Source organism: Typopeltis vanoorti, chromosome 12, assembly GCF_054136105.1.
Source record: "Typopeltis vanoorti isolate ZY-2024b chromosome 12, IOZ_Tvanoo_1.0, whole genome shotgun sequence".
Taxonomy (NCBI): domain Eukaryota; kingdom Metazoa; phylum Arthropoda; class Arachnida; order Uropygi; family Thelyphonidae; genus Typopeltis; species Typopeltis vanoorti.
Window position 1 is genome coordinate 15,483,755 of NC_143560.1, and position 17,567 is coordinate 15,501,321.

A 17,567-nucleotide genomic window follows, 5' to 3' on the forward strand; every position below is an offset into this window, starting at 1 on the left:
TTTCACACATCGAAACCTTTGGGAAAGAGAATAGCGTTGTTTATGACCGGTCATAAAAATTGCCTGCAAGCGGATTATAACAATGGGTGGCATATCCTCTGTTCTGAAAACTGAAGGAAATGATATGTGCGTAGCAAATGTCAGTGACCAAGCGGCATATTTTTAAACATGGAAATATTCATGAATTATTGTTAATTTTCACACATCGAAATCTTTCAACAATCGGGAAAGAGAATACCACCGTTTATGACCGATCATAAAAATTGCCTGCAAGCTGATTACAACAATGGGCGGGTTATCCTCTGTTCTCAAAACTGAAAGAAATAACATCTGTGTTGCAAATGTTAGTGACCAATCAGCAAGGAAGTATAAAGAAAATTTTTCCACTGAAATTGAAGATCAAGGTCTGTATCCGATTCTCAAATTTAGTAATACTGAATACTTTCTTCGCGAGTTCGTATCGTAGGGTGAAAGTTTCGAAACCGTAGTGCCGTGATTTTTTAAAAGTTGCAGATCTAAATTTTGATATGAATAAGAGACAAGGGACTTTGTTTAATTTTGGTATTAAGAAATCTCTTATTGAAGGTGTTTGTGACGCAACAGATAATGAGTCATCCACCACCAGCCTACAAAGCGATCTCCAGGATGTACAAAAGGAGGGGAAAACTACCAGCACACAGGAGAAAAACTCTGCATTCACTGGTAAGTACTTATAATAATATTATAAATTTTTGCTGATCAGAATGGGATGTCAATGAAAATCGGCACAAATTAATTTAATGATGTTTATGTTTAATTGATGTTTAATTAATTAATTAATAATAAAAATCAGGTAAATTAACAATTAATTATTAATTAATACATTACTAAATAACCAAGGTGTTCCGTGAAATTTTCAGGATTTGTGAAGTGTTCTGTAGTTGGAAAAGTTTGGGAAACGCTGGTCTATACTATAGACGAAGGGTCGGAAAGACCTGGGTTTTCCCGTCTATGACATGAGGAACCTTTATCTGATCTCTTTCGACTAAAGGTATGTTAGCCGGTCTCATACGGAGGTGGAAGATTTTTTTACTTCCCGGAAAACTCGGGTTTTCGTCCCTGAGAATAGGCAAACCGGTCCCATGAACACAAATCTACAATCAAAAAATGCATACTTAGAAGTTCCTCATTGGAAGACACAGCCTCAACCGTCCTAATGGAACGGATGAGGAAAATTGGGGGGAAACCCACACGACAACAACCAAGTTACACTTCTTTTTCAGTGAATTTCGAATTGTATTTCGAATGACCGTGTAGGCTTCAGAAAGTTGGCTATTTAAATTAACACTCATTTAAATAGTCAGATTCTTACAGAGATTTATGTATGTTAAATAAAGTTCAAACGTACACATTGGTAGAGTATCTTGTCAATTTTATTACTCGTAATGCAGTTTTTAATAACCGTAAGCTAACATGAACGATTGACTCAACATTATAATGATCTAATGTCGCTCGAAACCAGTTCACCAATCAGTTTCTAAAATTTCTTTCGTCCGCTTATTTCAGTCTTAATCCGTTTGTCTTCATTGTCTCTCCAATTGGAATGCTTTAATCTGTAAAGATTTTGAAGGATGAATATTCTTACTACGGGAAATCCCCCCCACACACACACACCCCATCATGAGCATCTTTTGATCAGTTTACTATTGTAATATTTTAACTGTTCCTTCTTGTAATATATTATGTTCTATCGTTTCCTTTCCAGTTTATATTCTCTTTCTTACAATTCACTCGTGGTCCCTTTACATATACTACCTTCAGTGATTCAGTACTTCTTATATTTATATTAATTTCTGACTGCGCCTCCATGTCCCAAGATTGGTACAAGAAATTATGAAAACTTCCGGCTGACTATGATTTAACCAAATTTCAAAATCCCCAAAAAAGTCTTAACAGTCGTGGCATCTCCCTCTAGTATGATTCTAGTGATTACCCGCTTACAGGCTCGGTTTATTTCAGATCAATGCATTACAATAAAAAAGATCAGCCAACAAATTTTTGTAAAAATTCGAAGGACTTATTTAATGAATGCGAAGTAAAAAACATACAATACAAAAAGTACAAGGGAACTATCCTCTGTTAAATCTTAATTCAATCAAATTCACGCAGTTTATCTAAATACCTTTTATAACAAACATCCTTCTGATTATTCCGTTAACTGATAAAACTTTTCCAAGCTAATGTCTCACACGTCAAATCCTCTGGCATCACAACAATAACAAGATATTAATAGCAAACACCCTGATTCATTATAATACGTATCAATCCTTTCCAGTCACTCGGTTAACTTAAGATACTTAATTTATCACATGAATTTTAGTACCTTAGTTTAAACTGCATCTATATTATCAGAACATATCCATTAATTCATCAATTATATCAAAACACAGACTTAACTATTTACAAGTTACAGATCACTCTTAAAACCCATGTAACTCTTCAGGAATTAGCTATACTCCGCTCTACAACATAACTATTCATTTCTATGATAAAGAGCGCAGTAGTTATTCTCTGGCTATCCTATCCTATAAATCTCAACAGTCAGTTATTATATCTTTCTTACAGCACACGTAACTTATAACAAATGATATCACACTCACGTGAAATGTTCTTCTATTGATGCATCGGCTATTTCTATCAGTCACGGCGTCTGATGTTCCTAATTTTTGCTCCGGGCTTTAGGATCCTTAACCTCGAAGTTCACGGAGTACAAGCGGCTTCATCGGGTCAGCAAAGTGGGGTGCGAGGGACAACTTTCCGGTGTGAAAAACTCGGGCGAGATTACGGTCGTCCACTTTTCACAGACTCTGTAGGAGCGGAATAGCATCTGGACATTTCGTTCTCCCTCCTCGTTCGCCTCGGGACATCCGTGCTTTTAGACTCGAACGGCTTTATGGCAGATCGACCTCCGGATTCCTTCCATCAGATTCTCTCGGCATCTGGGCAGTAACTCCTCCTGGTTCACTCACCAGGTGACTATCTCTCTGGGTGTCGATTCCTATCACTCCCCAATTCCTCACTTATATCTCCCTCATATTCCATGTCTTCAGTTCAGTTTTGGATCTCCCCTTACAATATCACGTGATAGCTGGTTTCTCCAACTTTCGACGCTATCTCCTTTCATGTTACTAATCCCATAGTGGATTCTGGAACTTTCGCCGCTATCCTCTCTTATGTTCTTAATCCCATTCTGTCGGCCTGCGGAACTCCTGTTTAATTTCGCTCGTTCCTTTCTGCTCCGACCTTGAAGGCCACCTGCGACTGACTGTGCAAACAGGAATCAAATGGCTTTCCGACTGCTCCGTATTGTAGTTGGCATTATCAATTTTACATGCTTTGTTTTTGTGAGGAGTAAACTAATTCCTGTTGGGTTGTATATATTCTATAAACAACACTAAGAGATAATACAATAAACATATTTACACGTTCTCTAGGTTTGACCTTCAGTAAAAGGTCGATGCGTTAGGCAAACGAAAATTTCTGCTGCATCAAACTTTTACACTATCTTCTCCAGCCTGCAGGAAGTGATTATACAATTTTGACAGCGAAGTATTGTAGCCAGTTGGTGACTATTCTTATTGAAAGAATCAAGGTTGGATTTAATTCAGCTTGTAACGGAGGGTCTGAGTTGAATATTATCTGTGAGCCACTTTTATTCGATATGCGAATTCAACAAAATTCAGCCTGCCAACTGTCGAGCGTTAAATCCAATTAATACTAATCATAATAAACAGCGAATAACGTCAAAAAAAAGTGTCATAATGTAGATACTTCTAGAGGTTGTATTCGAATAAATTTGGAATATAGTTGTTTCTTCAGTTGCTGAAAGTTCTGTGAGGAATTCAGCCTAATCAGACTAAGGTAAATAATGTGTGTGTGTGGGGGGGGGGGGGGTTACGATATCTTCCACAGACACTATTATAATCATATTTGTAATATGCATGTTCCTAACATGGCTTAAATGCCTGTGAAAAATTCAGGCTAATCATATTAAAGTGAAGAGTGGTTACAAGGGAGGAATTATCTGTTTCTTCACGTTACACTGTTCCATTAATTTCGACTTAATTTGAAATGCAGATTCTGTGTTTATGTTCTTTAAGGTTCATTGACAATTTCTGCACACAATCAGGGCAAAATGGAGAGTGGGATCGTGAAGAAAGGAGAGAAAAGTGAAAATTCCGAGTCATCACTAGAGGTCACATTGGATGATGATGATATTCATACAGCATATACAAAAAGGAACACCAAAATAACCGATATGTGAGATGGAAAAATAAATCTTTGCATGGCTAATTTCTTCGCGAACAAGACTGGGGCAATGGCTACAATATGGATATATTAAAAAAGAAACAGAAGGATTGATTCTAGCAGCTCAAGAATGGGCATTACAAACTAATGCAATGAAAGCAAATATTTTGAAAATCAATAATAACAGTAAATGCAGATTATGCGATCAGAAAGATGAGACTGTAGAATATCTAATCAGTGCCTGCAGAAAAATATCTCAAACTGCATATAATACCGCCATGATGAAGTGGCCAAAATAATTCATTGGCATGCATGCAAAAAATATGGCTTTCCTACATCTGCTAACTGGTGGCAGCATAAAATAGAAGTCAGTATTGGAAAACGAAACTGCAAAAATTCTTTTGGACTTTAGAAAACAAACTGATCGACATTTGGAACAAAACAGACCTGACATCACAATTATCGAACATCGACAGGTTTGGATTATCAATATCGCAGTACCCAGTGATAACAACATTAACAACAAAGAACTGGAAAAAATTACTAAATATCGAGATCTGGCAATCGAAGTTGTCCGGCTGTGGCTTAAACACACCAAAGTCATCCCAATAGTTATCGGTGCACTTGGTACAATTCCAAAGAAGCTATCTAACTATTTACAACAGTTAAACATCAACGAAGTGACCCCATATGACCTACAAAAAATAGCATTACTTGGAACAGTCCACATTTTACGACGCTACCTGACGGACTGTTCTTAGAGTGTTGGGTAGAATCTGAATTGTTCTGTATCACCAGTCAAATTGTTGTTTAAATAATGTTGTTTAAATCTTGTTTTGACTGTGTATCAATTATGTGAATAAATAATAATAATATTCATACAGCATATACTTCTGAAAGCTGCTCAACTACGATTTTCATAATTTATGTTTCCTACAAGGTTTTTAGCGTGAATATATCTAATTAATAAACAAGAATTAACTTTTAATGTTTGGTAATTAATCATAGTAAGCAACAATTGGTGAGCTGTTAATCCCAGTAAAGGCCATTATGTCTATGACAAGTGAAACTTTGTTAATGACTTAAATTCATCGCTGTTCTCGTATTAAAAATAGGGGTTCTTTCGTGAATAACGACAGAACATCGTTCTTTTGCCTAACCAATGAATGCACGGTCATTTCGCATTCTCTACAATGCCGGTGCTTTATATTGAGGCCGTTAATTGCTATTATCTCCCATCCTAAATGCCGGGCTTTATTCTCTTCACTTTTTTGGCACATAAGTAAGACAATGCAAAGACGAATAGCTTCAGATGAGAATCCTTAGTGATCAGTGTGCTGTGAAATACTCATTTCTGTGTTCTCCTTCGTGTCGTTTCTCTGGTCAGTTATTGTTCTACTTAATGTAAGTGGAAAATAATTAATAACCGAGCGATATTTAATGCAGGGAGTATTATTGGCAGATATGGAAATTTTGCATGGATGTGTCTGTATGAAATATGATTCCATGTAGAGGGCAAATGTTTATTGAAATTCAAAGCATTTGGAAATGTATTGTTTATATCGTGAAAACTGTTTTGTTTATCGTATCAAGCTGATGACTGATTATTAGGGCAATCGTCCAAAAAATTATATTGACATTTTTGGAATAGATGCGCCAAGTGCAGATTATGCCAGGTGTGATGTTTTTGTGTTCTTCTTATTGTTTATTGATGATTGCTGACAAATTAGACAACGAATTCTGTCCATTCAACCACTGACGGAGTCCAGCATCAACTTTTGTCTTCGATCAGCTGATGATTACATGCTAAGATGAAGTAAATTTTTTCGAAATTATAGCGTATGTAATTGATAAAAGACTGTGCAACCAATGAAAGTGTGAGTGTGCCGCCTTGGTCCAAAACACACCGGAAGATTTAGTAAGATAAGACCAAGAGATCAAGGATATTTTTGTTTAAATATCCTTGATCTAAAAAAGGTTTTAGATCAAGTTTAAAAAAGGTTTAGAGTTGAGTAGAGTTGGGTTGAGATTCCTGTCGTTTTTTTCTGGGGATCATGACATCCTCAGCAAGTTTACGATATTCAAGTTTACGATATTCAAGTTTACGATATTCAAATTTACGATATAGTTATGGATTGCTTTATGGAGATGGACATTTTTGGCTTACATACTACAGATGTTATTTTCATTTGCTAATTTTGTCACTACAAGTTGTCCCATTGAAGATAAGTTAAAACAACTAGGCAGATTTTAACAGTGATCCTAAATACCAAACATCCTTGCATTCTATTTAGTCATTGAGAAATCATTATTATTATTATCAGTTCGAATCGTTTTGCCAATTAAAAACTGTCCGTTTTACGCGATGTCATGTATCCCCAAGGTTAATATGAAGACACCATAAGAGAATTGTGTGTGTGTGTGTGTGTGTGTGTGAGAGAGAGAGAGAGAGAGAGAGAGAGAGAGAGAGAGAGAGAGAGAGAGAGAGAGAGAGTTTCTTCAGTAAAAAATCGGTTTTTCCATTGATAGAGAACTTGTGTTGTCCCTTTCAAGTGTGCATCGAATTCTCTACAATCGAATTCTCTGCCATGCTGCATCTTTTCCAGTACAAGACGCAGACTGCAAGAGAACAGATGATTCGTCATCCTCTTCTAATAAAAGGATGGTAAAAATCCTGCATGACATTTACAGGCGAAATGATTATCAATTTGGAAATGTCTTCTCCTGAAGAAAAATTTGTGTTTTTTGAACGTCAGATTATCCAGATCAAGTCACTTTAATTCCCAGGACTTCATTTTGTGCCGGTGTGTAAAGTTAAGGTGCATACTGTTACAAGGGCGATGGAACTGAAGATAGAACAAGGCGATTTGTTTGTGACAAGAATCGAATTCCTAGCTGGTTTCTATGAATTGTGCTCAAATTGAGGCGTATTAGGTGTGTGGCAAAAAAAACGTTCATGACTCTGCCTGTCTATCAACATAAGTTCACACTTTTCCCCGTGTATATTAACTTTTAGGAGCACATTACCTATTTGAAACTGATCCCGAGTTAGTCGATCTTAAATATCAATTTATTGATCATAGTAAAACTATGCATATTCATGTATTTTCAAAATAATTTGTAAATGGATTCCTAGTGGTTAAAATTATGAAAATCAAATACAGGTATAAGAGACTGGGTGATTTTAATGCATGAACTCTTCTGCCAGTTTCTTTGTTTTACCAAGGCTGAAAATCGGAGTTTATGGAGGCAAAATCCTATGAAATCTGTGAATGTACAGATTTAAAGTACATTCACAGACGTTTGGACCTGCTCGAGGTTAGGAATACATTTATTCCATGAGTGTCATTTCAACGTATATTTTACTGTCATACTTTGTCAAAAAATGCGCCAATATGAAAAAGACATACAGCTAACCTCTGTTTTTCTTTTATTTTTTCAATATCGCTTTCGGCTGTAGATGTGTTTGTCTAACATATAAATTATTTGAATAAACAGAAATGGTAGCTTTTATATATTTTTTGCCCTTTTTATCTTCGTGTATGTCTTTTTTTTCATATTTTTATGCAAATATACTTTCGTTCAAAGTTTCTAAAGTTGACAGAAAGGTTTTCCTCTGCTTGTGGCTACAAAGATGTCATGTCTATTGTATTTCAGGAGAGATTCACGTAAAAGAAACTGCCAACATTGAAGCACCTGAACTGTGTAAGATATATGAAGAGATAGAGTGCCAAGACACCTGGAAGGAAAAGAATCAACAGTGCCTTCCAGAATCTAAAGTAAGTACTTTTATGGTTGCCGAAACATGTATGTCCTCTCCATCCTATTCCAATACTCAGAACAGAAAATTTTCATAACTGCAAATTTATGTTTTATAATATATTTTATATTATAAAATATATTATAAAATATTATGTTTTATCATTTTTGAATGATAAAACACCTTCATGTTTTATCATTCAAATGAAGCAATATATGAAAATGATAACTCAACGAAATATCTGAATACTAGCTCGATCGGTTTAATCGAATTGACACCCTTTGGTCGTAAAAAAAAACCTGAATTCGAATTCAATCTAGGATCTTAATAATTTTCACTCCACCTGGGATCATAGGCCCACCACCATTTCCACAGGATTCTGTTTTTTGCTTTTTTTTTTGTTTGGTTCCAGTTTTTATTAATATTGTCTATTTCTTTCAATATTATTGTGGTGAAAGCGGGGACCCAATTGCTACACCTTCAATTTGTTTAAAGAGCTGATTGCTCCAGCTAAAATACTCTCATTTAAAGCAGTGAAAAAACCTGAATTCGAATTCAATCTAGGATCTTAATAATTTTCACTCCACCTGGGATCATAGGCCCACCACCATTTCCACAGGATTCTGTTTTTTGCTTTTTTTTTTGTTTGGTTCCAGTTTTTATTAATATTGTCTATTTCTTTCAATATTATTGTGGTGAAAGCGGGGACCCAATTGCTACACCTTCAATTTGTTTAAAGAGCTGATTGCTCCAGCTAAAATACTCTCATTCAAAGCAGTGCTTAAAGAGTTTTGTAAATGTCAGGGGGATAAATTTTGGAATGTGTAGAGTTGTTGTTGTTGTTGTTTTTATGTAAGGCGGTGTCTTGCCAATGTGTTTGTTGAGTTTGGGTGCCAACTGTTTTGCTAGTTTATAAGTGGGACAATTTACCAAGACGCCAAGTTACTTGTCCATGGATAGGCCATTAAGCCTAACAAGCAACTAAAAATGGAAATGAGAAAATTATTATTTTAAAGTATATTTCGGAATTATATTTCATAAATAGACCTGCGTAGCTCAATGGAAGTGGCGCTTGCGTCCTCTGCGCTTGGTCGCTCGAAGTCAGACGTTCAAGTCTAGTCGCCGACTGGAGGAACTTTTTTTTAAGCTTTTCTTCGACCGATTCCCGAGTTAGTTGATTTCTGGCAAGCGGGTTTTTCCTCCCAGAAACTCGGGTTTTTCATCCCGTAAACTCAAGAAAGTCGACCGTAGTACTTACAGACAGTACCATATCCTATTAAGGTTAGGTACCAAGAAATGGCAACACTTGTTTGCCAGCCTCTTCATCGGTAGCTGCTATAATTAGTGATAGACATGGGCCGGCTATCTGTGATTGGCTACCAGTGGAGATTGAACTGCCCACTCAGTCTCCAAAAGCTAGATAGGGTATAAAGGCCTTGCCTACTCCCTATAAGGGAATAAAAGGCGTTAGCTGATTTTTTTTATATTTCATAAATATTGATTATTATATATAAATATAATAAGTTATTGATACATTTTTTCTATAAATTTATTATAATTACAATATAATTTCTAGTTGTTGGACTAAAAAATTTCCTCATCTTAACACCATGCATGAAGGTGGGGTTGTCCATAAACTTAGCCGCGCCTATTGTATTCAAGTGGCAAAGTTTGGTTAGTTAGCTAGTCTCATACCAGGTGGCAGAGCGTTTTCTTTATTCTGGAAACAGGAAACATTATGCAGAGGGAATGGATCTTTGGATGAGTTGAATAAGCTTTTTAATTTTGCAGAAGGTTTAAAGGTGGCTTTGAGGTTGTATTTTTGTAGTATTCTGTTTATTTTATCTGATGTCCCCTTAATGTAAGTAATGGTTATAGTTTTAGCTCAGTGGATGTGGCGTTTGCACATCACGGTGTTGGCCGCACTAAGGAAGACTTGATTTCGAGTCTAGTCGGCAACTAGAGGAAATTTTTCAAAGCCTTTTTTCGACCGATTCCCTAGTTAGTCGATCTCTGGCACGGGAAAGCGGGTTTTTTTATTATTATTATTATTCCTGAAGAACACACATAATTAACAAATGCCAATGCAATACGCTAGCCTGATAGCCATGTGAAAATTATATTGAAGACAATAAGATCTGTTGTTTAGAAGTTGGGTTTATTATATTAAAAGGAATAATTAATTTTCTGTTATAAAAATATAGCCTTGAGGATTTCGTTTATATAATACTTACTTTACTAACCGACATAAAAATCATATAGACGTTGCCTTTCTCAGATAGTTTAGCTAGGACTTTTTTTTATTCCTCACAGGATGTTTCAGATTTATCAACAACTCCGAGATCGACTACACCCGAAAGTCCGAGATATTTTTCAACTTCTACGGTATCTTCGGATTCGCCTAGTAGCGTTTATCATGAAAGGACCTCGTTACGTCTTGGAGAAGGTAAGATGAACAGAAACTGCAAATCATAATGCATGTAAATATTTCAACGTTCCAAATCTTTATTCTAGTCGTGGGCGCGTTCCATTTCTAGAAATTCTGGTCACGCCACGAGCGCGCAAAGAAACGAAAACTTTTTAATGTGGTGGGTTGTGATTAATGGACTTATTTGCTGAGAAATTTGAAACAGAAACTTTCATATCCCAAGTATCGTAGCTACTGCACTGTTGAAATGGAACTGTATGTTCCACTGCAGCAGATATTCGTGACTAGTAAACAGTACAACAGTTTACATAAATTCATATCTAGTGCAGTCGCAAATCGTGTGGAAGTTCAGCATTGCTAAATTCTCTCCCCTTGTTTCAGAGAGAATAGCTCATCAGCGCTCATCTTAATTGGTCCAATGCAATTAATTGTAAGATAACTTTGAATACTTTAATTTATCAATTAATTATAACCAAATCTACGTAAAGTGGTGGACAATGTGTTAAATACGTATTGCGAAATAGAGAAGTGTCTCATGTACTCAGTTTTTCATCTTTGTGCTTGCAAAGTAAATTTGGAAGAGGAGGAGGATGACGAGGCTTACCTCCTTCGATTACAATCACACAATCCACAAAAGCTCTGGAAGAAAACGGAACATTTAGTAGATCGTCAAAACTGTTTCTCGTTGTAAATATGAACAAGAAAGCCATAAATTATTTATAGAAATTATATATATTAAAAACTTGTCTATATCGATGTCCTACACACGTCAGTTCACACTTCACGCACGCAAAACAGATGAAAAACTCAGAAAACAAAAACAGCAACTCAAGAAATATGACAACGTTCAATTGAATTGTTGACACAATAACCAATCACAACCACTGATTTCTGAGTGTTGTTGTCTCAGCGCACACCCTGCCTCGCTTTCTGGGATGGTTTAAAATGGAATTTGACCCGCTGCACCATTTGTTCGTCTGTTCAAAGCGCTCAGAAATCAGTGGTTGTGATTGGTTATTAACGCGAATGTGATGCAATGTTTACGAGTGTTGCAATATGATGCAATGTTTAATTTTATCAATCACGCGAAGCCAGAAAACAATTAGGGGAGTCTTTAACAGGAATAAATGCAAAAATATAATATTGGTGATATTGCTATTCCCTGGGCGTGCACCCCACACCTAGCACACTCTGAATATATGCCCTAGTATATATAGAAAATGATTTTCTGGTGACCTCACAGTACACTACTTATTAGTCGACAGGTTTGCCACTAGACTCATGAATTTATAGAAACGTTTTTGGAATCAATTTCCAAATTGGTAAGGTAAAACATTCCATACTTTTGCATAAAAATTTCTGAAAAAATAATTAAATTTAATGAAATTCCTGAAAATCTTGTTCTAAATCATGCAGTTGTGGTGGTGGTGGTCGTCGGCAGATGGCGTTGGTGTAGTTGCGGTCATGTGGTTGATTGAGTGGTGGAGACAGAGTATGTGCCCTCCCTTGATGAGTCGTTGGACTCCCTAGAGGTGTCAAATAATAATAATAATAATAATAATAATAATTAGTGCGTAAATTTATAAGAACAAGCAAAGTATCTCGTTTCCTTTCTATATGTCATTCAGAAATTAACTTTTTTTTCTAAATAATATTTTAATTCTACTTAGGTAACTAAATCATTCTATTTAGCCTAGATAAACACGCTAGCGAAGCAAAATAGTAGGCTACAACAGTCTTTTTGTTTTTTATAATACAGTTCAATGATTTTTAAAGCCAGTAAATTATTATCTTTATTCTACTAGATTATGATAAGCCAATTTTTATCCAATTTTTAATTACACGCGATACAATTAAACACAATATAATATTCTGCTGCTAGTATACCTTATTCAAATTAAAAATGCTACTTATTACGGCCAGGACTTGAAATGAATGAATAGTGTTCCTCTTCATTCTTAACTAAATACTTTTTTGAGCTTGTAGGCAACGACATTGCTTTGAAGAAGGGTTGGGGAAACTATCCTAATGTAGCGTGACAGTGTTGGTTTGTTTTAATCCCAAGTCTTCATGCTACTACTCCCGACAGTTGCTTTGTTTACAGAAAAAACGTATAAAAAAAGCATTAAGTATTTTAATTACTTATTCATTTATGCAAAATGCACCGCTAAGCTCTGCATAGGCCTAATGTACTGACAAACAGTAACACAATGAATGCCTTGTATCATTTAAAGCTGTTACAAGAGATCTACTTTCTATTGAAAGCTCTGATAATATCTCAACTATGTTGAAAATGTAATTTACTCAAGAAACGGATAGAGTTTGAAGAAGAAAGAGATGTAAGCCTTCTAAAAAAAAGCAATGAAAGTTATGTGTGAAGAATAAAAAAATTCTAAGACAGCAAACATAAAAATAAAAATTATATATATATATATATATATATAGGAAAAATAGTGTATAAGAAAAAAATGCATGCCCAAGTAGTTTTGGCACGTGTACAACAGAGCAAAGGCTATATTGTACGAAGTGGAAAAAATGTCTTTATCACAAGCTGAATGGGTTGTGGAAGCAAAGACAGAGAGAGAGAGAGAATGATGGAAGTCTCTTTTCTTTGAGAACTTGAGCAGCTAAGCTAGCTAATCGTCATAGTGTAATAATGGAGCAACTCATGGTCGAAACAGTGCGCGCAAGTCCCCAAAAGACGCGACTTTGTGTTTCACTAACGATATACTTTAGTTTGTGTTTTTGTTTCCAAGTAAAACAAAAGGACTTTCACCCCATTCAAACTTTCTTAAGTGCATTCGTGTCGTTATGTGCCAACTTGCAATAAAGCATAAGATGATTTCAAGAATTTTTTCTTCTGAAAAAGGTCATGGCATGCTGTTTAGAATGTAATATTTGCATCTTTGCAATAACACGCTGTCAAAAATACGAAATTCCTCACACACTCAAACTACCAAATTAAATATTAATATTTAACACTATTTTATTATTACGCTATTATCTTTTCCTTTAATAGTTTTATAGACATGCATAATGACATTTTATTTGTTATTTATTGAATTATAAATTAATTTATATACATATTATATTTCTTTGCTAGTTTCAGTTAGTAGACAGCGACAGCGGCTTATCTAAGTAACCAACAAGAGCTATTTTATGTTGTTGCTAACTGTTGATTTTTTAAATTATTCGTTTCATAATTATAAGTGATTCTCATATTTCAACTGATCACTGTGACAACCAAGGAACAATACATGTGAAGTAGGTGCGATGTATTGTTCCTTGGTTATCATAGCTTCATGCCATCGTTAAATTTTCTCAAAAAAGGGTGTTTGGCAGAATTTTAAGTCTAAGAATCGATGTGCGCCTTAGAAACCGGTGATAATGTTTAATTATATCCCTTGAACGAGCATGAGGGTAATTCGTTTTCTCTAAGTGTATGTGAACATGAATTCACTGGAGATTCGTTGTGAACGAACCCCGGGTTTATTTAAGTACTGCTAGTACAAATTTGGTGACCGAAGAATAACAAACAATTAATAAACACTTCTTATAACATTGAGGATTATTGTTATACCTTCTCCACCCTTACACATCCAATGGTGGGGCTGAACATGAGATATATACGTACATACACTCCACTGACATGAGGAAGATGATATAGTGATCTCTCTCTTTCTCAAATCTGAGAAGAATTTTTAATTTATTTACATAAAACGAGAAATTTTATTCGAATTGGTCAATTTATCAAAGTAAAATTATTTTGTGCTACCTCTGTTTACTTAAAGCCCATATTTATTGCCAATTAAAATTATATAATTTCTTTTAATTAAACATCTGAACTCGGAGATTATAAACATAGTATCTCTGAAGAAATAAAATCCATGCTAAGCTTCAATAATATAATTAAAACATTAATCATAAACTTTATAATTTGGTGTATTCATTTAATTATCTTCAATGATTATACTAACATAATTCTACATCTATTAATCCTTTCAGCCGTTGAGTATAGCAGTATAAAGAAGTCGCAGTCTATATTGCTCATCAATATTTCCAATACATGACATCTGTATGCAGTATTTTATAAGGTAAGCCACACAATGTATGAACAGTTTCCTCTCTCACGTGTTTTGCTTTTATTACTCAAATGCATTGGATAATTTTAGATTAATCTCCAAATACACGAGATTATCCTTTAAATTGGCTGCACGCAGCAATAGTTGAATACTGCATTAAAATGGCATCAAAAGTTATCCTTTAAGAGATACTGCCATTGACTAGCGTTCTGATCATTATGGTGTTAGTGAATGGCAGTATACTGTATTAATGCCATCTTATCCTATCAGTAGTATAGGATGGCATTTAGTCCTAACAGGCACTTAAGCGCCCACGACCTTTCCAACTATTCTTGGACTTCGCAACTGTAACTCGAGGATAACATGGTTAGCCTTATGCCTGTATTAATGCCATAGTATTATTAAAATATAGCAGCAGTAAAAGTCGCATCTTCTTCCAAAAATAACGTATGATGTCTTGCAAAAATAGTATAAGATATATCATGCAGAAATAACGAATTAATTTAGTTCGTTTAATTTAATATTAATACATGGAAAGACAGAAATGTCTGATAAGAGATAAACAGAATAATTAGAGCTCTACGTTGATTAGGAGTTAACTGAAAAAATTATATACTATCTTGCATAAATCCTACTATTTCACAAAAACTTATAACCTACAATAGCCGCGTGGGGGGGGGGGATGTTCAGGTAAACAGAGGTAAATAAAAAAAGAAAGAAAGTGAGATGCTGGTTCGATAAATTTTTAAGCTTAATTGTATATGGATGTTAACAGTGGTTGCTCGTGTTCTTAAAGAGAGGAAAGCATGGAATGGTGGGGGGACTAGTCCCCGCCATTTCTCAAAGAACAGAACGTCTGTGAGAAGACAATTTGAAAGAGTCCATGAGAAAGAGGTTGTCTATTAAGCAAAATGCCATCTTTTGGATACAATCGAGCATTCTCAGGAAGGTTGTGGATGCACCAACACAAATGTGAGAAAAATAAGGCCTTTAAGGCCGAGAGTATTTGAGATTTATAGATGTAGGAGTTGCGCAGTAAAGTAGTGTTGCGAAGGAAAATGTATCCTAAGGTGTTTAAGACATTGGTCATGGAAGATCTTGAAACTTTCGTCATTTTGAGTTCTACAAGGTTTTCAGAAAAAAGAACGGGTTTTTTATGCGCAGTTCTCAACAACGAAAAGTTGTTGTAAACCCGTAGTATATTCGTACAGCAGGTGGTCTAAGGTTTTCCCTGTTTTTTAAATATTTTTATTTATTTATTACATTATATTGGAGAGAACTTCCATCACCAGGACAATGAATAGGATTTGAGATTAGAGAGGTTACTGGTGTATAGGAAGAGCATGAGAGACAGTATAGAGCCATGAGGGACTCCAGCATGGATGGAAAAATCTGCCTAAAAATCTTCACCATAACAAGCAATTAACGACCAGGGAGAAAGCAGCCAGTCAGAAATGACAAGAGGAGACCTTATAATGATAACGCTAAGTAAGAAAGTCTCGAGTCGATCAAATGGTTTGGAAATATAAAGTGATCACGTCAGTTTCTACAGACCTTACCATGGTTTGTGCAAAGGTAGTGAGCTAGGAGATTTGCCTTGGAACAAGAGTGCCAGAATCTATATCGTTAATCGTTGTTTAATTGGTTTGCCTCCAGGTAGTAAACACGTTGGCCACTAATAACCTTCTCCGCTACTTACAAGAATATTTCGGTGAGACGATAGTTTGATGGCTTAGTTTTATCTTCCTTTTTATGGACCTATGTGATAAATGTTTACTTCCATACTGTTGAATGGATGCCAGATGAGAATGATAGCTTGCATTGACGATATAGCACAGATGTTAATGCTGAAGCAAGTCTTTACACAATTGAAGTAATATCATCTGGATCAGGGACGTGTTAACAAGACCGTTGATCAGGGACGTGTTAACAAGACCGGGTTTGCAATATCGATTTACCTGTAAATGGAGTTAAAATCCTTTATATATTTTCCTGTAATTCGTTTATATATATATATATAAAAGCTGACTGCTTGCATTATTATCTCAAATATTTCTTCGTGATTAATTTAACTTTGTAGTACTAGTAATTCGTCAACTTAACACGTTTATGCCAAACTGTGTCAAGTGGGAACTTTCTTGATCGTATAACGTCTCTTCAATATCTGGCGGGCACGTTTTTACGAATATATTTTATTTCTATTTTTATTTAATTAATTAATTTTTTTTTTTTTTTAGAAATTTCCATTCTCCTTACGAATACCATGGTAGGGAGAATGTAAATTGAAAGTTGATATTCATAAATAAAAAATAGTAATAATTTATGTATATATATATATATATATATATATATATATATATATATATATATATATATATATATATATATATATATACATACATATACACGTTTCTTTTTTCCAGTTCCGTCCCCATTGTGACCTACTCGCGAAGATACAAATGTAAAAGAAGAAGAAAAAGAAGAGTCGTGTATGTGTGTATATGTAAGAAATACTTTGACTCTCACAAAACGGGAAAGAAGAAAGAACTGAAAGAAAAAAGAAATACAACTACTAGACATTCTAGTATATTTTACTGTATATTTTATATCTGAGATAATTGTATATAAAAATTTTTACTTTCTTGGCTCACTGTTTTTATTTTTTGACAAATTCTCACCAGTTTTCAGAAATCTCAAGGGAAATCAAAAATATCATTTTACTTACTGTTAATGTCCATGGATGGATGGATACAATGCATAACATAAAACCGAGACTATCTATTTTATTATTATTTTCTTATTTTTATTATATAAGAAAGGGAATATAGCAAAATGGAAATGGAATTTATACAGTTACTAAGGGATAATTACCTGACACAGCACGTGATGGAGGGGATCAACGTTTGAGAGTGTTGGATCTAGTAATAGCATCAGAAGATCTACTATAACAGGGGTGGGAAAGTTCTTCGGTAATAAGAGCAGCAAATAATACATTTTTGAAAGTTCAAGA

General features: G+C 34.9%; 1 protein-coding gene across 1 annotated transcript in view; it reads left to right on the forward strand.

The window, feature by feature from the left end:
- The window catches only part of LOC150100593 (cell adhesion molecule Dscam1-like), a 119,014-nt gene that overhangs the window by 93,078 nt on the left and 8,369 nt on the right, over positions 1-17,567 (forward strand). The window contains exon 9 of the mRNA XM_090401839.1: positions 10,361-10,493. Coding sequence (XP_090257965.1) covers positions 10,361-10,493 — 133 coding nt within the window. The remainder of the gene's footprint in view (positions 1-10,360; positions 10,494-17,567) is intronic.